At 45.4% G+C, this 23,613-nt stretch overlaps 1 protein-coding gene across 1 annotated transcript in view; it reads right to left on the bottom strand.

The window, feature by feature from the left end:
• The window catches only part of DHX8 (DEAH-box helicase 8), a 251,735-nt gene that overhangs the window by 6,749 nt on the left and 221,373 nt on the right, over nt 1–23,613 (bottom strand). Inside the window, exon 18 of the mRNA XM_069237773.1 lies at nt 737–892. Within this exon, the coding sequence (XP_069093874.1) occupies nt 737–892 (156 nt within the window). The remainder of the gene's footprint in view (nt 1–736; nt 893–23,613) is intronic.

The following is a 23,613-nucleotide window of genomic DNA, read 5'->3' as shown; positions in this document are numbered from 1 at the left end:
TGACAATTCATATATCTTTCTTCAAAAAATGCATGAACATACAACGACCAAGCAACCAATTCTTTAATGCATCAAGATAGCTATTTTGCTATGCAGCTATTTAAATAATTACAAAGCAATCAGCTGTTAAATGCTTTTATACATGTACCACTTGGAAGCAGAAGCACTCGGGCATAATTCAGAGGAACCACCGAAAACACCAAACCAATGTTCTTTAATTCATGGATCTGTGGTCTCTCTCAACTGTGAAAAAATTCACACTTGCAAAGGTGACTCCTCACTACAATTTTAAACACACACACTAGTGGGTCTTACAAGTGACCTGCGATTATATTCACAACTAATTACTTGTAAACATGTCAGATCTTGTTAGGACAACACACAATTACAAATCTAATCAAACTATCACTTCCTAGTCATTTTTGCTATATTTTCAATAGAGGTTAAACAGCACCGAGTCAGATGGTTTGGACAATATACTTGATCTTTGCAACAGTGGCAATACAATAATAATCTCCTAAAAAAGGGGCACATTATAATGTAGTAACTGCACTTAAGATAACAGTTATTGAGAATAGGCACTACATAAAGTAAAATCTACATCTATATTACTAGTACAAATTGATAAATATCACAAAATAAAAATTTGCAAGAATGAAACAATACACTACATTAGGCATTCTTTGGACCTTTTTTTAAAAAATTATTTTTTACAGAATATAACGACAGCCCTCACCTTTAGAGAAAGCACAGTGCTAGCTAAATTAGTTCTTTGTATTTCAGGCACGTTGGTTGTTAACATTTCATCTCTGTAAGCTCTCTCTGTGTAAAGTCGATAGGTCTTTCCAGGTCCCGTTCTTCCAGCTCTTCCTGCACGCTGCTTTGCCTGCGCCTAACAGGAGAAATACCAGTTTTAGAGATAAAAAACACAAATGCTCACAATTATCAAATGCAACAGACGCCTCAGTCCTGGTCTTTCCACTTATCTACTTGATACAAGCAGATAATTTTGCTGTGACCTGAACTCTTACTATTTCAGATCTTCTCTAATATGGACATTTGATACATGCAAACCACAGACATACTCTCCAGACACACCAATGTCACAAATATGGCAGATAAAACCTGCTAGATGGAATACGGAGTCTAAGTTTGTTTTTGATCTCTTCCCTCAAAGCCTCCACAGGCAAGCATGTAATTTCACTCATCTCCTCTAAAATGTGATCATTTATTAAACATTATTTATAACCCTAGTCCACGGAATATACCATGGAACCTTAGTGTTTCAGCATAAAATCTTCCATGGACCAACATACGAGGTACGATTCGCTTTTTAACTGGATGAGAATGTAATTTTCTTTCATGAAACAAGTAATCAACTTAGTGAAATGGTGAAGGAGAAGTTACAGGCAACGACAAGTAACTTATAGTACTCCATTATGAGAATCTATGGGAAACGAGTACCTTTTAGAAACACAGAGAGACCAAGACCGAGCCAAATACAAAGACAAGTAGGTAATTAACAAGGGCAAAATGTTCACATTCCCCAACTGCACAAAATATTAAAGAAAGTGAGCAGATAGCACAATCTCACAGACAGCAAACCCAGTCCTACCAATAGAAACCCAAGCCGGGTTATTCACTGTCCAGCATGCACAGCTGTGGCAGTTGAATTACAGTATATTGTGAATTTTAGAAAGGTGTAGTAGGTTTCTAAACAAAAACAAGCATTTGCAATGCAATAGGTCTTGCATTTGCTTGAGTTAGAGCTATTGGTGCTGTCAATGCATAACTGGATTTTTCATGCCACATAAATTGGACAATCATGCCGCATAATTTGGACCTCTGCCACATAATACCAGTGGCCCTGCATATAATGAAAACACTTATATTTACCTTTTTTCCTCCATCTTCAGTAAAAAATGAAAATATTGGTATTATTTATAATATCCCCCGCCCCCCACCCACCCCCAATCTAGTGTGGGGACCCAGAGATGACCTAGACAGAAAGAGCACATTGTGTGGTGGGTTATGGGTAAAAATGTTTTGTAAAAGGAATGCCCCACAAAGAATTGTGGGGAAAGTTTCCAAGTCCAGCAAATATTGTAGTATTGTGACTGTAATTCACAGAACATCCCTTCGAGGACACCATAATCAAAATAGCATTGGTAAGAAACATGCGCAAGTAACCATTTAGTCAGCCCCTAGAGTGCATAACCACACAAAAACAGAATGGCACAACATAATGCAGTGTAACCACATATGTAACCCCTAGAGTGTAGTGCATTACCCATGTTCAGGCCTAGCAGGCCTACTAGAATAATATTACAAACAAAGCCCTTAAAACACAAACTATGGTCAGCTGTGAAACAAAAGTTGCAGCCATGAGAGAACTTAAAAAGACACTGATTAGTGGAGGCGGTTATTATTTTGCGCTCCTCCCACCCCCCAATCTAGTGTGGGGACCCAGAGATGCTCTAGACAGAGTGCGTCATGCTAAAAACTTTGATGATAGTCCCATTGTCCTAGGACCACCACACGGTGAGTTAAGTGCAACAATGTTTTGTAAAAGGAATGCCCTGCAAGGCATTATGGGGCAAGTTTTCAAGTGCAGCAAATATTGTAGTATCTTGACTGTAATCCGCAAAACAGGCCATAGAGGACACCATAATTAAAACAGCATTTGTAAGAAACATGGTGATGTAACCATATAGTCAGCCCCTAGAGGACATAACGGCATGAAAACAGAATGGTAGAAAGTAATGCAGTGTAACCATATATGTAACCCCTAGAGGGCATAGTGCCTTACACATTTTAAGGCCTGGCAGGCCTACTGCAATACTATTACAAACAAGGCCCTTAAAACACATACTACTCTCACCTGTAAGATAAAATTTCCACCATGAGAGAGCTTAAAAAGTCACTGAATGGTGGGATGTACACAGCCACAAAAACAGACCCACATATACCCCCCCCACACATACACACACACTAACTAAACAACTCATCAGAATGAGACCTTCAGACACTGGAGATGCGGCAGCACCCGGTGCTTAATTTGATCCGGTGGTTGCCAGTGGGCAGACATTTTATGCAAGCAAGAGGGGGAAAAACACACAAAGGGGAAAGAGAAAGGAAGTGAAAGATGGAAAACTCACAAATGAAGAAAGCAGGAACCCACACAAGAGAGCTAAAGGGGCACAGAGTGACTGGGGGTGGATTAAAGAGACCAGGCGTGGATTCAAGAGTACACAATCTTAATATTTGGAGGGTTAACATTCAATAGCGCCGAAGTGTAACTATGTTGTATGGTATGGATTTATGTGGAGTGGCTTGGATTGGAACTACGAGTAATGACAGTGAATTATATTGTGTGGATTGCAATTATGTGGTGTGGAGTGGAATTATGTGGGTTTGAGTGGAATTGTGTGGCATGGCATTGTTTGGCTTCGAACTATGTGTGCTTGAATTGTGTGGCATTGAGTGGCGCTATGTGTATTGGAAATATGTGTATTGTAATTATGTGGTATTGTGTGTAGTGGAATTATGTTGAGTGGGATTGTTTGTTGTGGAGGGAAATTATGTGGAGGGAAATTATGTGGAGTGGTATGTGTTGTGGAGTGTCGTGAAGGGATTTATGTGGCGTGGCATTGAATTATATAGCATGTGGAATTTTGTGGTGTATGTTGGATGTATGTGGTTTTGTGGAATTATGTAGTGTGGAGTGGAATTGTGTGGACTGTAATTATGTTGAGTAGTGTAGAATTGTGCGGCGTTGCGTTTGACAAGGGCCAGTAAAGCAAGTCAAATGTAAGCGGGGATAGTACTTCTGACACTTATTTATAAGAATCTGCTACGACTTAATGGCCAGTAAGGAACATACAGTTTACAGCACATAAATCATACAGAATCAACCATATTAAATTGATAAAGCGTTTTGCTAAATTTGCAACAAACGGTGCTGTAAAAGGCAAACAGAGCATCAGAAATCACAAGCCCTTGAGGAAAGAAAAGATGACTGCACTACCTTGCATTGTGTAAATGTCGAAACAGAAATTAAAAAATAAGAGTGAAAAAGTATTTTCTTTTTATTTTAACAGAATGAAAAGTCTTGCATTTTGAGCACAGCAGCCTGAGAAGATGTATGGCCTCAATAAAGGAGATAAGCAATGCCCTGTGTGCGATGTTGTGAGTGCTGGAGAGAGACTCAAGATGCAATGCGAGGCTGAGCAAGTTTCACATCATTGCTTCTAGGCTTAGCTACATTCTACCAGAAGTGTTTCTTTTGTAAAATGGGCTTATTTTAGAAGCCAGAGGTAAACGAAGACATCAATGGAACAAAGCCAAAACAAATGTCAGCGACATGGGAGGAGATGGGAGGAAAGGGATGCTGCAATAAAACGCAGGCAGCTATCAGCCTAAAACACCCAAAGTGAAAGGGGAGCACGAAAAAACATAACACAAGCATTTGCAACTCAATGGGTCTCGCTTTTGCTCGAGTTAGAGCTATTAGCGTTGTAAATTCCTAACTGGACTTTTCTTGCCACATAAATTGAAAATGAAACATAAAACAGTTGACATAAGCAAGTCAGTTCAAAGCGCCACGGCCACCATGAGCGTGAGCATGAAAGAAAGACACAAAAGGAAAAGGAAGTTTGCTTACAGTCAAACATATCAGCAAACGTGCAATTATCCATGTAACAGGGTTGGTACCCAAGACAGTCAAAAAAAACTCCAAGGCGGAACAAACATAAAGCATCTACCAGTGTCATCAAAGGATTTTTTAAGGGCAAGCTCACAAACGAGTGAAAGTGATGGGCATGAAATGGGTGTGGTTAAATGCCCATATCGATACCAACACGTCGGAAAAGCCACTTGCGCGCTGCTATGTTCATCGTAAAAATCATATACAATTCTCCAGCTGTTGATGAAGGCAGATGAGCTGTGAGATTTCCTTGGTGGAGATGGGCAAAGTTACCTTCATGGTAACTGTGTTACTCTAAGCTCATAGGTTCTCTCCCATTATCTACCTGGGGTATCCTTGACAGGTCATGGCAATGGGAAATTACTTTTGCAGCATTTTTTTTTTTTTTTTTTTTTTAACATGAAGCACGTATCCTTAGAACTTTTGCAGCACACCCTCATCCCTATGTGTATGCCTGTGTTTGGCAATTTAAGTCCAATGGGGCGAGCTTACAGAATAAGAGTAACGGCGTCACCGTTAATGTAAATCTTTCCTGCTCTTAAATGTCGACACATTTGCAAGCATCAAACTCATTACACCCATCACCTTTGTCTGAAGGGAACACAAACAGCACTTTCTGAATGAAGGGCGGATGAGAACAGAGAATTACTCAGTCACCATGGAAAATTGTGAAGACTTTAGAGGCACAAAGGGCTTAAATATTCCTTATGCATGTATTCATCGGTGTGGTCACTAAAGACCACCTTCCAGTAAAGAAGAAAAAAGGTACTGACCTGTAATCCCAGTTCTATGTCATGGGCATTCCATCTTAATCGAACAAGAGATTTAACCTTTTTCAACAAAAAGAATGCCTATATGAAGCAACGTTTCCAAGTGTAATTTTTTTTTTTAAAGGTATTTCCAATAATGCACATTAGGAGAACTATACCTTTGGATGAATATAAAATTGTTTTGAAGCCTTTTTTAAAAACAAAACTAGGGGCAGAGGGAAGATCACAGGAGAGTAGGACATGCCTGCCGCTTCCTCCCCAGGCCCTGAAAAATCATGGGCAAATGGAGCACTGACTTAGCCATGCCGACCAAGGAGAGCCTTACTATAGTGGCAGGAAGAGTGTACTGGTCCGAAAAGGAACAGACTGACTCCTATGCTGGCAAACTTGAGGGTCCCAGCAACGATGGATCTCTGCAGTTGATCAAGATTGCAACAGCCAGGATGGATTAAAGCCAATCCATGGTGTGTGAGCAGTGCCAATAACACTATGCAGCTGAGCATGGTGATCAGCCAGTCTGCAAGTCAGCAGAGCTGAACTGCCATAATCTTAATTCAGCACTGTCTGGGGAGAAGTTGCTGTGATGGTGCTGCAGAGGCCGGTGGAGCACACTACTGGCAGAGAGACCCTGTGGTAGAATATCAGGGCTTGAGGCAGCCGCTCCTCTCTGCTGCAACGGTGAAGGTAAACATAGCACAGGAACTGTTGTGAGTGAGCAGCTGCACCAGCAGGGGATGTTAGCAGCAGCCAAGTAAATCCCAATCAATGAGACACATACCTCTCTGTGTGTAGGTTGGAAGCATAGGGCACAGTTTATTAAGCATTGATGTACAGCATGTGTTTTATTGAACCCATAAATCATTCATGTCATAAATCACTTCTGACAGTTTATTTTTTGTACAAGCCATAAATACCTTTAATGCATCGTATGTCATTGCCTGCCAGTCATAAATCTTCATGCCGTAAATCATGCTTAAAGTTTGGGAGGAAATTATGGCCCTCATTCTGACCTTGGCGGGCGGCGGAGGCCGCCCGCCAAAGTCCCGCCGTCAGGTTACCGTTCCGCGGTCGAAAGACCGCGGCGGTAATTCTGACTTTCCCGCTGGGCTGGCGGGCGGTCGCCTTCAGACCGCCAGCCAGCCCAGCGGGAAAGAGGCTTCCACGATGAAGCCGGCTCGGAATCGAGCCGGCGGAGTGGAAGCTGTGCGACGGGTGCAGTTGCACCCGTCGCGTATTTCACTGTCTGCACAGCAGACAGTGAAATACATGTAGGGGCCCTCTTACGGGGGCCCCTGCAATGCCCATGCCAGTGGCATGGGCACTGCAGGGGCCCCCAGGGGCCCCGCGACCCCCCCTACCGCCATCCGGATCTCGGCGGTCCGACCGCCGGGATCTGGATGGCGGTAGGGGGGGTCGGAATCCCCGCGGCGGTGCAGCAAGCTGCGCCGCCGCGGAGGATTCAATGGGGCCGCGGTACACTGGCGGGACCCCGCCAGTGGTGCCGGTCCGACCGCGGCTTTACCGCCGCGGTCGGAATCCCCATTGGAGCACCGCCGGCCTGTCGGCGGTGCTCCCGCGGTCCTCCGCCCTGGCGGTCAAAGACCGCCAGGGTCAGAATGACCACCTATGTCTTTGAGCTGGCTTTATCACTCTGTGTGCAGGAGTACTCCTTTTAATGCTTATAGGCTTAACTCGCTACCCTTGACTGTTCGCTGTGTCCTGCCCTCTGGCGAACCTGGGCTTCAAGCCCAGTGTTTTGTGTACCCCTTTTCCAACTGTCTAAACCTGCTGTAAGGCATCCCAATGTAAGCATCCTGGTCTGACACCCTGCCGGGTGTGGCATATCAATCATCCTTAAGCTCAATTTCTAGGACAGCCATGATGCCCGCGAGCTCACATCTGAGGGCGGCTTTCCCCAAACAGTTCGATCAGCTCACCTGCAGCACCTGCTAGTCTCCTGGCTGCCCAAAGGTTCACCTAGAACACCTCTAGCCACTGTTCGGAGAGGTGCACCCCATCGCTGTTAAAGTATTCTGGCCACCTTAGATTGATCAGACCATGCTTGATGCACTCCCACCAGTTTACAGAGCAGTATTTTATAACAGCAACATTCAACTTTTTTCCTGACTTGTCCAGAGCCCCAGTAGACCAAGTGCCTCTCCATTTCTGCTTTGGTATGATACGAAACCTGTGTGGTGTTGCCGAACAACTTTGCCGACTCTATTAAATTGCTCCTGATACAAGCCAGGTCACTCGCCACCCCCGCACCCCCCTCCCTCCCTCCCTCCCTCCCTCCAAAATGTATGATCAACAGATCCGTCTTGCGCTCCCAGGTGGCCCCTAGCTGCTCCCAATGCATTCCTGGGACCCAAACCATTTCATGTCTGTCCGGTTTGTGAACTCGCCCTTTATTGCCCCGCCTTGCCTCGACCAAACCTGGAACTGAGTATGAAAGCGTGGCCGCCTACCCACACTTCTTGCACTCAGTACCTGCTTGAGGTAAGCGCGGACTATGTCAGACTTGCGCACCGCATCCCCACTCCCCTTAGAGAAAGTTGTTCCTGTGCAGCAGGTGAATCTGGGAGGTGGTGGTGGTTGGGGCAGGGGAGGCAGGCTGGGGTAAATGCCTGCCTTTCATCTACTCTGGATCAGGGTGGCGTACCCTCATGTAGCTTTTGTAAGTACTGGAGTGCAATCTGCCCACCGCCTTGATGCCTTCCATCGTGACCCCAAACAGATCAGCAGCAGAAGTCGCCGTACCCATGTGGAACAAGTGTGTGCCGAAACGGCCCGCTGGTAGGCCTGCCTTCGTCAGAGCCTTCTTCTGTACTGCCCTGAAACCTCAGTTGCTGTGTTTGAACAAAGGCCCTTCCTGAAGGGCCTTAGTGCCTAGTACCTCCTGAGACAGCACACCGGGCATAGGATGGGGTCGGAAATGAACAGCAGTCATAACTTGACCCCTTTGCCAGCTAGTCTGTTTCGGACCTCTTCAGCAGCACCTCCATCTGCCCTGTACTTAGCTGTATGTCCTGACCTTGCCGGCATGCCTCGCCCTCGTCTTGTTTTGCACTGATTTGCTTACCTTGAAAGCCCCAAAGAATGCAAAGGTGAAAGCCGAATTGAACAGTGTGGACTCAAACTTACCTGTGCATACTGAATCAAGTACCCCCTACAGCTGCGCCAGGGTGTGTAATTCAATCAGGAGTCTGCATTCTGTGCAGGCCCCACCAGTCTATCCTACCCTTTCATAGCTATCCTTATGTAATGAGAGCCGGTGTGGTCTTTTCCAGTTGCAAGCTTGATGAAATGTGCAATTGCTATTTGATTCTGACTTCCTCTGTTCAAATTCTCTTTTTATGAACTGTTAGTCTGCCCTCACTTCTGCCTTGTGATTGTTAAAAGGCAGCTAGCCATGTCACCATCTTTACTATCTCTGCGTATGCTGCATAACGCTTCATTGTCTTTGGGACAAGGGCATGCTGTGTTATGTAGGCCAAATCACATCTATACAGGCTGTCTGGGAATGGGGTTCATCTTCTGCTCTGCCTCTGGCACCAACATTTTACATTTGTCCATCTGGGAGCAAGAGAGTGCATCTGTTTGAGCATCATTCAACCCCAGAACATGCCTTGCTTTTAGTCTAGGTTGCTAACCAGCTGCATTTTCACAAACTACCTGAGCAGCTTCAGCACCCATGGGCACCTGGATGCCCCTCTGTTAATGTCATGCACCACTGCCTGGTTATCTGACCAAGGGGTCAGTTTCATACCCCTTAGCTACTCCTGCCATATAGTCAGTGCCACCACTATGGGAAACAGCTCCAGGAATGTAGTGTAAAATGCTATCCCTTCCAATAGGCTCCAGAGGTTTTCACATATTTTAGGTTATGCATTGACCCTTCCTTATAGAGGACATCCAAACTAAACTATACAGACCTGCTGTACTCCATCAAAAAGGACACATAACTAAGGTACAGTACAGGTCTCATGGGTAGGCCATATTGCTGGTAAAGATGACCATCCTATCCAGAATCAGACGCTTACAATTCAAATCCAACCACTGACTTAATAGAGACTGCAAGAAACCACAGCTCAGTTTATTTAAGGCTGAGAAAAGACAGAGGATGATTAAATTGCGAATGGGTAGGTACATAGATGAAGGTGATCTGCGTGTCTCAGATATCAAATACTACCTGGGGGCACAGTTCTGCTACTTGGTTAACTGAAACAGGAAAGAGTACAACTGATTGTAGGCACTCACATTTGGAATGTACAATAGCCTCTTATAAAACATAGCTGGTGTGACATATACTCATCCTTGACTAAAGTCACACTTGCCATGTGAGATTCCACAGCATCACAATAAAGGGGTGACAACCTTCCCCTCTCCCCGTGCTCCCACATACAACAAAGCATAATTTTAGCTTGCTGTCCTGGGAGAGGACTATGCGATGTGGAGAGAACCGGGCTGCAAACAAATAGGTGTCTTATTCAATGCAGTTCTTTTTATTGCATGTGAACAACAACTAAAAACTTTGCAGCAGCATATTAGACAATATTAGGATGTGGTTTAGCCACGCTACTTCCCTCAGGGGACTCCCGGATGCCCATTCCCTCGCTCCCCACCCCGGCATAGTCAAAGCGTTACTTGGTGATACGGTAATATCTGACTATAGCCCTCCGCTCTTACGGGGCTGGGTGGGGAGCACAGCCCCCCCCCCCCCCCCCCCTCCCCTGTGTGTGTGTTCCACTTTCCCCAGATCCCAGTCCATTTCCTTGGACATCCTCTGCTCACGTAGACCACTCGTTCCGCCAGCAAGCACCAGTCCAGATCTAGTTTCCAGTCCGCCGGTGCCGGAGGGAGACTCGCCTTCCATACGGGGGCAATACTACGTTTTGCTATTATCAGCCCCAGAGTGATCCATACCCAGTCCAGGCGGGTGAGATCCGTTTCACCCCAGATTATCAACAGGCAACACTTAGGGGAAAGCTCAACGACCTTCCCACACACAGAATTTAGGCATGACGCCACTGCTTCCCAATAACTGTATGACCGGACAGCTCCATAACATAGTAAAAAGGTCCCTCCCTGTCCACAATTTCCAGAGCAAAGAGGGGTTCCCACTCTTCCCATCTCTGCCAAGGTTGTGCAGGTGTAGTAACATCTGTGGAGGATTTTCAACTGGACTAAGCGGAATCTAGAGCACACAGCCACCTCCCTTGCGGAAGCGAGAGACTCTTGCCACTCCCAGTCATCCATCTCGTCCAGGTCTCGCTTCCATTGACTCCTCAAATTCCCTAAAACATCAGGGGAGTTATTAATGAGTTTCCGGTATGTAAGGAAGATGGCCTTCTTGGGCATGTATTCGGTTAGTAATCGCTCTTTGAGCGAGGAGGACTCAAGGTGGGTTGGTGGGGGGGAGGGGACGGGCGGGTGTCCACCTCTTTTGGAAGACCTGTGTTTAGTCCATGTCAGATTTGTAGGTACCAGCATGTTTCTATGGCTACCAGCTGAGCCATTCCTCCACATTTGCTATTCCAATAGTATCCCAGTTGTGAAAGCCCAGGTTGTGCCCAAAGTGCCCAAGCTTACAGTGTCCCACAGCGGGGTGGCCTGTGTAATTGTGTTTTTCCAACCCATTGAATAAAGTGTTTCATGCCATATGGTGAGGGTTACCGCCATGGGAACAGGGCTTCTTCCCTCCATACAGTGCTCGCTGGAAGCCCCCAGGTTTCATAGCCTTGCGGTCTAGTCGATAAGCTGGCTCAGTCTCAGGGAGATGGACCCAGTTATTGATAGGTATCAATTGATCTGCTCGGTAATAGGCACGCACGTCAGGCAACGCAATGCCTCCATCGTGCCAACTTCTTGAGAGCTTCTTGGTGGCTATATGCGCAGGGCATGTGGCCCAGAGCACGGTGCAAAGCACACCATCAATGTGTCGGAAATAAAAGGCGGGAAGGGTATGTTCTGCCATCATTTTAAATAAGGCCGCCTTGCTTAGAAAAGCCAGCATTCCACATCTTTCTGCAGGCTTATCCGCTGGGGTGTCAAATTGTGGGCTCTAAATGCACTCAGGTCTGTAGTGACATAGATGGCTAAGTATCAGAACACCTCTGTGACTATGTGGCTGGAGCATCCGGTGGGCATGCTCGGAGCCGCGCCGCAGAGAAGGTAGATCAGAGACTTAGGCCAATTGATAGTGTTGCATGAATAGTAGCTGAATTGCGTTAGGACATGGAGAATTCTGTCAAGTGTGCGTGTGGGGTCCGTTACATACAGTAAAATGTCATCCGCATATAGGGATATCCTGTCCTCCCAGTCCTATGTCCATTACAGGCCTCGAATCGGGGTCACTCACTGCGTATCCAGACTGCCAGAGGTTCCAGAGCTAGGGCGAATACCAGGGGGGATAATGGACTGGGCCCCGGTGCCTTGCCAGGAGACAAGTCACATATAGCTTGGGTTATTTCGGCATCACCTGAACTAGTAGAATTTTGTCTGGTGTAGCCAGGACTGGGAGTTTGACATCTGCCAGCAATTCCCAAGCCTCGAGTGCTGTAGCCGGCGAAGCAGGGGACTATGTTTGCATGTAGTGGGCTGCAAATGCATCTGCCGCCCACCTTTCACCCAGTCCCCACTGTCAGTCACGATTTCATGTACTCATCGATTTGTCCTTTCCTTGCCCTCTAACCAGGCCAGTAACTTTCCAACTCTTCGCCTACTTCATATAGTCGTCTTTGTAGTGTGAGTAGGCCACGTCTGTCGTGACACCCCTGAACTCCCAGAACTCATTCTCTTTCAAGGCCAATTGATGGCACACTGTCTCCTGCCCCGAGCCCATGTGTCTGGCCTCTAGGGCTAGAATCTCCTTCTCTAATGCCTATAGGCATAAGCTCTTATCTTTCTTGTGGCCTGCAATCAGTGAGATCCCCTGACCCTTTATTACTGCCTCGTAGGCCTCCCAAAGTGTCTGTGTTGACTCTACTGAGCCTGTGGTTTTCCTCAAAGTAGTGCTTCTCTGTTGTAGTCAGACTTTCACGAATGACTGGAATTTGGAGGTACCAAGGATTGATCGTCAGACAGCGCTTTTCCGAGACAGGTGGGCCCCCATATGTCAGGCAGATCGGAGAGTGATCCGATATGTCTCTCGCTAAGTGGTTGATCTTTTTGATACAAGGGGTCATGTGTGGAAGGACAAGGACAAGGCCAATTCGTGACATACTTCTGTGGGCCCCAGAATGGAATGTGTATTGCAGCTCATGTGGCTGGCAGCCCCGCCAAACATCTACCAGCCCAATGGCCCCCAGAAACTCCAACAAGGAGTGGTGAAGGGAACCCGGCCCAGCGAGGGCCCGCCCATACAGGCAGTCCCACAGGAGTTCCCTTGTTCAGCAGTTAAGGTTGTAAAGTCCCCCAGTTACCTGGAGGGCTTTTTAAGTCTCAGTCTGCTCCGGTGAGCCGCCATGCTCTCTGGACTGTTCCTGTGCTGTTCGATGTTCAGGCCTATCTGTTCCTTGTCGCCTTCTTCCCGGGTGTGTCTTCCGTTGCGGCGTTCCTGCCATCCCTCCCAGCCAGTCGAGGGTATCTTGTGGTTTCTCAAAGTACCATGTTTTATCCTCGCTCACCCCTCGTAGTTTGTCAGGGAACATCATGGAATACTTCATGCCTCAATCTTGCAACACATTCTTTACCTCCAAGAAGTTATGATGACGTTTTTTGTACATGCATGGTGAAGTTCGGAAAAAAGGTTATGGTTGCGTTTTCATACTGTACAGGAGGGGCACTGCGGGCTGTCTGCAGAATCACGTCTCGGAATTTGAATATTCTGGCTATTATCGGTCATGGAGGCGCTCCCAGGCGCGGGGTCACTCCTAAAATGCGATGGGCCCGCTCCACTGAGAAGAACTTTTATAGGCCTCTTGGTTGCGGTTCCTTAAAGATGAGGTCCTCAGCAAAAGTCTACTATGGGCCCCTCTGCGCATTCAGGCATCCCAATACGGCTGATGTTTTTCTTCGCGACCGTCCTTTGTAGTCTTCCAAACGGACTTGTAAGGTTGTGGTCAGAGCCTGCAAATATCCCACCTGTGCCGTCTTTGTGTTGCCCTGAAGGGTGGCGGCCGATTCCTCCACATATTTCACTAGCGTTGCCATATTTCACAGGTCCGTCCTTAGCAGTGACACTTCAGTGGACACCAAGTCGATCCTTGTTTCCAGGGAGGTGCAAGCCCCCTGTACAGCCACCATAATATCTTGCAACATGAGGGACTCCGCCTCAGGCTGAGGACGGTCCGGTGTAGTAGTAGTGGAATCCAGCGATGACCCCGCACCAGGGGCCTCTTTTGGGAGTGTATATTTGTCCAGTTTGGAGAGGAGGACCGCGCGTCTTCCCTTGTCTCCAGTCATGGCTGGGTCACCAGTCGCTGGAAACCGCAGGGCCCTCTCCTCAGGGAGCAGTGGGAAGAATGGGGGAGCGAGCAGTGCCACAGTACTCACCCCCGCCCTACCCAGGGGTTCTCCAGGGCCTGTTGGTTTCCCTGCCACACCCCTCGTCTCCCACTCTGAAGTGGTGTCTTGCTGTGCACCGCTCTGGTGTACTTTTGGCTTCACCACTCCATCACTCCAGCCGCTGCACGCTCCTCTCCGGCACTCACTTAGAGGCCATGGGGCCTCCGAGAGCAACCACGTCTCCTTCTGCCCAAGTCGACAGCATCTTGATCAGCAAGGGGTGGGGGGGTGATCTCAGTCTGTCGACCCCTGGCTCTATTCCCGGCCTACCGCCATCTCCCGGGCCAATGGCATATCACGTACCCCAGTGCCAGTCGTTGGCGGGGGGGGGGAAGGAGAATCCATCTTCCACACAGGTCCCCCTCGGGAGTCCCCGCCTTCCGATTCTCCCCTGCCCGCAATTGGCAGTGCTCTCGGTCTGCGGCAACCCTCTGTCGCTGGGCCCCTGCTCCTCTCCTTAGACTCCTGTCTTGAGGTAGGCTGCGACGGGCATCTCACCCACAGCACTGATCCAAAGTGGCACCAGAAATGTTCAACAGGCCCCCCGGGCTATTCGGACTTAGGGTGAGCCCTTTCGCCCATGAGCAGATCATGTTTTGAGGCTAAATATAGACATGGGGGGATAGGAGCCACTCTAAGAAGCAGCCATCTTGTCTGGCTGTTGGCCACGCCCCCAGGATCAAGATTCTTGATCAAATCAAGGGAGAGTTAAACATCCCAGAGAAGCACAGAACGCAGTTTTACCAAATTAGACAAGGGATGCTGCATTGAATTGTTAAGGCCTGAAATATCCAGACAGTTGACAAATTAAGAACAAGCATTTGCAACATAATAGGTCTCGCATTTGGGAGAGTTAGAGCTATTATTTGGACTTTTCTTGCCATATAAATTGTTCAACCCTGACTCATAATTTGGTTGTTTCCTGCCACATAATCCCAGTGGGCCTGCATGTACCTGAAGCACTTCCATTTACCTTCTTCCTCTATTTGCAGCAAAAAATGAAAATGTTGCCATTTAAAATCCTAATTTAAATCTGCCATGCTAATTATAAGAGAATACCACTTTCACTACCCCACCATCAGAGCTGCTGGTTGGCTAACACAATTCCCAAAATTACAGTGCATATGATGGACAAAAAAAAAAAGAAAAGAAAGAAATGGATTGCTAATCCACCAAATATTAAACTTGTATTCAGCTTTCAGAACACCCACTATAAATATGCATGACATGAACTGATGCATAATTGATTTCAGTGGAGGTTACTTGCATGTTTGTTAATGTTTTCGAAAATACTACTAGATTTGATTCCATGGGAACAAGTCCCATTTGCAAGGCATACAAATTCTTCAAAACAGTTTGTGTTAAGATGTTGTTTAAAACAGATAAGTGTGCACATAAATAACACCACACCACACCTTCTCCTCAAGGTTTCCATACTTTCTCATAAAGAAATAGTATGATATTTAAGCCTTCAGCGTACTAGGTTATATATTGCATCTTTTAAAAAGTGTGCACAACATGGCAAATATCAAACTGCTTCCAATCACACGTGGTTTTCAAGTGAAAGGCCAATGAAGAAAGTTATAGATCGGAAGAACACAAAGTGTGTGATGTGACTGGGTTCTTGGCACAGCTACCAATTAATGCCCATTAACACGAACCTGACGTGAACAGCTCTAAATATTGTTATCATGAATACCAAGGAAACAAGCAGTGGTGAGGGGGACGGCACGGGGAGAGTAACTGAACTGTGAAGCTGAAGAGCCATCTGGTAGCGATGGATGACCACAGAAATCGTGTAACAGATAAGCGAAAACAGTCAAAATGCAAAATCTAGGATCAATACAGAGTTATTTACTGAAACCTTACTTTTATTCAGTAGTAATGTGAGGCAAATGGTGCTTATGCAAAGTGCACCAATACCTCTGACCCAGTATGCGGTTCAGACTGCCATGGCAGCTATGAAGCGGGAAGGGGAGAGCAAAATAGTAAAAAGATGACTCAGATTCGGTAACAGTGTGTACAATGTGACGTAACTGGTAATGATGCAAAGTGCTCCAATACCTCCCATCGAGTTTGCGCTATATGAAACTTCAAAGTGGCATGGCCGCCATGGAGTGCAAAGGGGAGAGACAAAAGAAAAAAGGAGTGCGTACACACTAAAGTTTATGGCCGATTGTGCAATAATCCATATAACAGGGTCAGTTTGCAAGGTGGTAACAAAGCAGCCTCAAGGCGGGACAAACGTAAAGCATTTACCAGTGACATCAAGGGATTTTTTTTTTAAAGGCAGGCTCAGGAATGAATTAAAGTGATGGGCGTGGTTAAAGCCTACAGAATAGATTACATTATCTCGAAAAGCAGCGCTTGCGCGCTATGCTCGACCTAAAAAAGTGAAATGTCATGAAGTATGTGCATGTCTCAAGATGCACAATTTACAAAGCACATGTCATGACAGACCCATGCCCCACATCACAACATGATTGCCCACTGGTGGCTTTCATGGAGTGGGCTTCCTTTAGTAGAAACTCACTCCAAGATTGCTGGCCATGTGTTCGCATCCGACTTGGCACATATGCTTGCATGCCAGTGTCAATAAACATTGGCAATCTCTACAGCTTTGCCTATAAAGTCGAGAAGCAAATACTAATTAAAATTGATGACCTCTTTATATTTGGAAAACATTTGTGTAATTTACAAAAAAGTGAAGCCAATAAAGGTTATTTTAACCTTGTATAGTGGAAATTTATAGTTGTTTTTTGTAAAGCATCAATACAGTCTGCTCCAGCTTTGGCACAGGTGCCTCTTTCTCCATCGATTCCCTCCTTGGTGCCCTCCAGCAGAGGCCCTCATCTCTCCATAACCCCTCTCTCTCATACATTTCATTTGTTTCACAGCACTACTCATATCGTGTAGGGTTTCACTTTACAACACACACATTAAACAGAGATAATGAATCCTACACGTAAATCAGTTTATAGATTGTTGAATAAGACAGTGAGGATGACAAGGTTTAGGAATCACATGTCAACCATACTAGAAGGAAGTACATTTTAAGAGTGTTTGGTCCATAGAAGTAAAAACCTGGGATTTAAAATGTACCACTGTGGCTGGAGTGGCTTTACAAATGAGAATGTATTTCTACCCAACCAATATCTTTTAACCAACATTATGATATTGAAAGACTGGAGGAAAAAAACCAATGTTCTAACCTATAGCATGCAGTTTCCATGTAGCTCCTTCAAAACAGTTCATAGGCCACTACACTATATTGCGATTATAACTTATAAACTGTAACAAACGGATCTCTGCAATAAAAGAGGTAACTCACTGAGCTTTCCACATAAAATACAGCCCTTTGATCTGCATGGTACACTTTAAGGCAGGCATATTAACCCTCTGAGGTAGACTATGATGAGTCAAAACTAGGGATGGTTGTAAATAGTAATTGCCTTAAGCGTAGTTACCACAAAATACCTGTAATTACACAAGGGGTGTAATCAAGCATTTAGCACTATTTTCTTAGAACAAAATGCACCCTTGTGTCCTAAATGTAACAAAGGATGCATTTTGCGCTGAGGAAGTAGCACTAAATCCACAGGACAGAACAACAGTAGCTGCTTGTACTCTCTACATTTGTTATTCCTGTCCTCTTGCAGTAGGATTTTTACTCCAAATTACCCTTAATTGCTCCAGCAGGTGTAATCATTTACCAAAATTACTTCGGAGCAATTAAAATTTCTCTCAGGGCTTATCAAAACTGCCATTAGACAAAACGCTGATCACGCTTCTGCAGAAACATTAATCTCTGGAGTTATCCTGACATTTTTATTGTTGCCTGAAAACTGCAGGACACACAGCAAACTCTGCAGCAGGTGCTTTTAAACTACTAAGTCATTCTTAAACACAGCACCAGGTGCAGCTGCTTTGCCCTAAAGTCAGCTCTGGATAAAATGAGGGGTCCAATACAGACGACTGATAAAACCTGCACATGGTCATAAACCTGGCTACACAATGCCAGTTGTTTAATATGCCACAAACCATTGTATTTTATATCCTAAGCTACCCCTAATATCAATTTGATAGGCTCAGAGTCTTTCATGTGAAAGAAATACGATCTTTTCAGACATGAAGAAAATTAGTAGGATCTTTAGTGCAAATTTAGACCATTAAAAGCAGTTGGATATTTGTCACAAAAGATATTGGAATCGGTTGAATGAAAGACAGATTTGAAAAAATGCAGTAAGTAGCTCAGACGGTTTAGAAAGAAACAGAGAGGGTATTATGTATCATTGCCTAAAGTGTGCAAATAAACATAATGCCATAAATATCTCCTTTTTGTTCATCACTGTCCATCCAGAAAAGAACAGAAAGAAAGTTCAGGTTTCTATTTCGCCCTTTAACTATCCTCCATGTACTGCCTTTTTCCTTGGCTTCTGGTTTTCGCAGCAGGCATTATGATGTCAGAACTCAACTGTAATAAAGTATTACAGTTGAGTAGCTGTGTCAGCGTTTATTTGGAATCGTTTAAATGGGAAAAATGAACTTCCATCATTGACATTTTCCAAAACCACAGTGTATGATTCGTCTATGGGGTATATCTTTCCCATTACTGATTGAAGCGGAGCTGTGCGGCCATGAATGTCACTTAACCAAAATGCTAGGGCTAGTGAAAGTGACATCACACACCCAATTTCACAGCCACACGCATTCTTACACATACATATATTTACATTTAAACACATCCTCTCTTTCACATCAACACACACTCACCAGCAAGAATGAATACAAAATACATTTGAAAACAATTTTTTTCCCCACTTACCTCGGCTGCCAGAGAAGGTTATATTACAGTTAATTGTACTCCATTTTTTATTACACTAACAGTGAGCAATTAAACATTATTCCCTATTGGTGTGTAGTAAAAACTTTGTGAGAAAACAGAGTTGAGCCCCAACCGACGTCCATAAGGACGAGCTGTCGCTGTGTTCCTGGCACTGATTTTGCCACCTCTGAGGAATGGGTCGCAGAGACAGTGTCAGGGGTCGAAAAAGGCAAGCCAGCAGTCGCAACTGCGAACACTGGTATCCCCTATATAACCTCCATGTGTGCGGCCCGCAAATATTCAACAGTCAAAGTCGGACAGGGAGAGAAAATAGCCCCGGTCATCACAATAAAAGTGACCCCCAAGTTCCAATTGGGGAATCAGATTTTTTTTAAAGTTGGCCACAATCACAAATCGGGTAGTTTAGAACTTGTAAAGGCACGCGGCACGCGATGTTTTGCACGCTACAGGAGTATTATTGCAGGCAATGTTTATGGGTATAGTAGGGAAATCAGCAGTAAAAACCGTCCCACCAGACTAAAACTAGGCCCACAAACCCCAAAAACGACCCTGACCTGTCAGATCAGCCCACCTGGCATCGACAGATTAGCGAATAGGCCACTCCGATCCCGTCAACACCAATAGCTGCCTCAAATTCTAAAGTGTCAAAATCTGAGTCACTGGCACCAGTCACCAAGACAGTCTGTTTACTTAGGCATTATCTGGTAGGGAAAGGGAAGACCTTTGGGTATTGTTTTCCCCATTTCACACAGACAACTGTTGGGGGGCGGCGGCAATGTTCAGGGACCCATTCAGCAGAAGGCATATGAATATGGGAGTCTCATAGCCTCTTGACAATTCTGCAAGGAGACTCCATCATTTTGCGTAATATTACTGACTGCCATCTCAGCAGCCGGCACCCCTGGGAACATGGATATTGGTTCTCACATATACCCAGCTGAAGGAGAATACAGACTCCTATCCATGCAAGTGCCTCGCATGTATCTGGGACCACGATGCCCACCAGTGCCCCCTGGGTGACTGCACAGACTTGTGTACATAGGGGAAAGGCAGTACATACTTACCCGTGCCGAAAAACCAAACCAGTAAAACACACTCTCATCGTGCATTCTGATAGTGAATGCTTAGCCATCTTGAAATGGTAATAGTTCTCATCAGAGCTTTTGATGGGATGACAAAACTGCACTGTCTCTCAAAGGGGATGGCGGAGGTAATTAAGGTCATGGCTTAACAAAATCCAAGATAAAAATATGTGCTTTTCTTAGTGTGCCGCCCAACTGGTATTTTGTTGCTTCTGTCACTGCTTCAGTTCCAAAATGAGGCTGTGAAAGAACTGTAAGGAGTCTCTGAAGTTACATAAAAGGCAGCACAGGGAGGTACTGCTGAAGCGTTACCATTTTTTTTTCACTCCGAGGGTGACAGCAAATATGATAGGGATCTGTCTCAGTACCTGCTTATTAGAACTGCCAGTGCTGAGCACTGGCAGGACCCGCAAGTCCACTAGCCCAGGTTTAAAGTTATGCAGTGCAGACAGAAATTATTCTGATGACTTAAGGGTAGCCAGGTGAGTTAGTTGTCTGCTTCAGGAGCAGCGAGCAGGGCATCCGTGTGTGTGGTGCTTGGTTGCTGATTTCTTAAATGCAAATCTTTAAAGCAGTGTGTCACTCAGGATCTATTGAGTAAGCTTTATTGTCAAGAAAGGCATCTCCGTGCACATCTGTTGTGTTATATGCGTGTGTATGTATATATTTTCGTTTCACTGAAGTGCTTGCCTGACGGGAAAGGGAGTGGGTGGCACTGATGGCACCCATGAGTTCTGAGTTGCACACCGATGTGACTGAGGTGGTCGCATTGACTTTTGAGGTGCACACTGACAACGCACAGAGGTTGGGTGTAATTCTGATTCAGTCTGAGGATTTTGTGATGCTCACTCATGATGCACAGATATGGGATGTCGCACTCACAGAGCACAGATGTAGGCGAACTCCATGTGCAGTTCCCGTGTTTTTTTTTTTTTTTTTACAGATGCGCGCTTGGAACAAGCACTCCCCTCGCTTCCCCAGGGCCCCTTTGAAGTGAAGCCTTTTTCTGTGTTGTTGCTTCGGATGGTTGCTTTGGTGCCCTTCTGGTGTGCTCAGACTCAGTGCCTTTAAATTGAATGTTTGAGGTACTGGTTGCCTGTGTTGCTCGGAGTTTGCATACTGCGGCGTTGGTCGCTAGGTAGAAGCAAGTTATGATTGAATGCTCAGAATAGAGTATGAAGTGTTTTGAATTCCCCTTGCCTCCAAGGCATTTTGGGTGGAGGTCCCTGGGACAGCAGTGGTGCTGATAAAGATGTGGGGGGCTGCTCGGGTGTGGCTGCACGTCCTACAACCTTCCAGTAAACCCTGCACTCACTGTGCACGAGGGACCTATTTGTGAAATAGGGCATGCTTATGTTACACGTAGCCGTGTGGAAACCCAAACGGAAAGAGAAGACGGAAGGCAAGCTTTGCCGAGGCTTGATGCAAAGAAAGGAAAAACAAAGAAAAAGTGCTCCTGTTGCCAAAAGAATCCCAGAACAAACCCAACACTACATAACGTAAACAAGCTGTTAAAAAATATACACGCAACAAAAGCAGATAGAAACGAGCATATTAATCGTCTTTAATGTACACTTTAAAACAAGGCTGCAGAAAGGGGGAAGGATGGTACTGAAAGCAGATGACGAGTCTTAGGAGTCTTGTGGGTTTTAGAACACCGACCCGACCTCAGAATGGAGGGATGGAGGGGTGGGTGGTGGGGGAGGGCACACAAGAGCAGGAAACAAAACAAAATGAAAGCATGCCTGTAGCCACTGAAAATACGTTTTCATGTGTGAAGTGCAGAAGAAAAAAAAAAGTCCCTGAGCAGAACATAAAATAGAACAAGCATTTGCAATGCAACGGGTCTCGCGTTTGCTCATGTTAGAGCTGAAAGCGTTGTAAACTCCTAACCCGACTTTTCACCTATCGGCAAAAGTGCATTTATGTACGTAACCCGAAAAAGTGCAATTAACTATGTAAAGCGCTTGACTTCTGCCAAGCGAAATCGAGCTAGTAAATTAGAGAAAAAGTAGTCCACGAGCCGGACAGAAAACAGCGAGTCTCGCATGTTTTCTGTACTTGGTCGATGCGCTCGAGGAGGGCTAGCCACCGGAAAAGGCATGACGTATGCATGCCTTCGACTAATGAAAGCAAGCTGATTTTATTAGGCAAGCCCACGAACCAATGAAAAACACTGACGTGGAGTCGAATATCCAATGGCAAGCAAGAAATTTGTAAAGACAAGCAATTAGGCAAAACAAAAGTGATGCGCGTAGTTCAAGCCCACAAAAGAGATAACAGATCGGCTGACAGAGCTGTCTAGGCTCAACCTCAAAATGGCTTAGGTTCATATAAAGCAATAAGCTGACACTCTTGGAGAGATTGCGTACCTTTGCTCTTGCAGGAGCAATTGCTAAGTCCCTCATGCAGAAAAGGTGCAAGAAAGAAACAGCCACACAGAATGGGGGGGATCTGGCAAGCTGCTGCCACATGTCAGACATCTCCTCAGAAAAAAATATTTACTGTTGGTACTACACATCAGGAAAAGGGCATGCATGCTACATTGTAGTCTGGCAACGGATAACCGAAAAACGCACAATACCAGGCTCCCAGGAAAGAAAAGGCATTAGTTAGTGATGAGGCTACTGTCAAATACAGAGACAGAATATTCTAACATATAGATGACAACGTTTCCAACAAAGAAGAAACTTTTGGTTGTACCAAGTCTATCCTGGGTGCCAACTACTTTATTCTTAGCAATGGATGTAAATTCATCCTTGCTGAGATAACCTGCATACCTAAACTGAGAGGAGGACCATGAGACCATTTATGTTGTCTTCACCTCTTGCTGAAGCTCATGCTAACTTGGCTTTCACCATCCAGACTTCCAAGTATTGGCAGATAAAAACACCCATTTCGGTAAGGGTGCCAAGCACTACCACCATGGGTCTGGGAGGCAGGAGTAGATTTCTCTTTCCTCTGCACCACCTTCTCACTAGATTTCTTATAAAGAAGTCATGACCACATCGTCATTTTCTTAAGGTGCACAGGTTTCAACAACTTCAAAGGAATGGAAGGAGGAGAAAACTGGATCTGGATTCTATTAAGACATGACAATATTCATCCTTGAAATGTCTCCTGCCATGCAAGAATGAAGGTTGGAAAAAGTTCTCCCCAGCAGGGTGCTGGACGTTGGGAGCAGAGATAGGGGAGTGATTGCCATGGTCGCAGAGCCTTACCTGTAGCTGTGGAATGTTGCTGTGTTCCCTCACCTTTTTGAGGTGTTTGTTTCACAATAAAAATGCTTTTGCTGCAGTTGTTGCTCTTGGTGCTGCAGTTGTTGTCTTTGCAAAAAGTGATTATATGCTTATTGTTGACCTTGACCATATGCCTTGATATGAACTGCAGTGAAGTCCTTCATTTTTGCAAGCCAAAGGACTGTGGAATGTCAGATTATGTGTTTATTGGATGGAGTTCTTTGCCCAGAAGCTGACAAAGCCAGAGTAGGGGATAACCAAAAGTTATTCCTGCACTTGAGAAGTTAACGTAGTAAAGGTTAATGAAGAGGAACTTGTCACCGAGAGACCAGTGCAAATGTCATGATAAGTCAAACGGGCTGAGATTTTTGACTGCAGTGATCATCGTGACTTGATGTCAACATACCCTCCTTAAGAATCTTTTTTAATTACTTATACTGTCCCATAATACCAGATCAATGAA

This window comes from Pleurodeles waltl, chromosome 6 (genome assembly GCF_031143425.1).
Source record: "Pleurodeles waltl isolate 20211129_DDA chromosome 6, aPleWal1.hap1.20221129, whole genome shotgun sequence".
In the NCBI taxonomy this organism is placed as follows: domain Eukaryota; kingdom Metazoa; phylum Chordata; class Amphibia; order Caudata; family Salamandridae; genus Pleurodeles; species Pleurodeles waltl.
The sequence above is the reverse complement of the archived record's forward strand: the minus strand, read 5'-3'. Positions and strand labels throughout refer to the sequence as shown.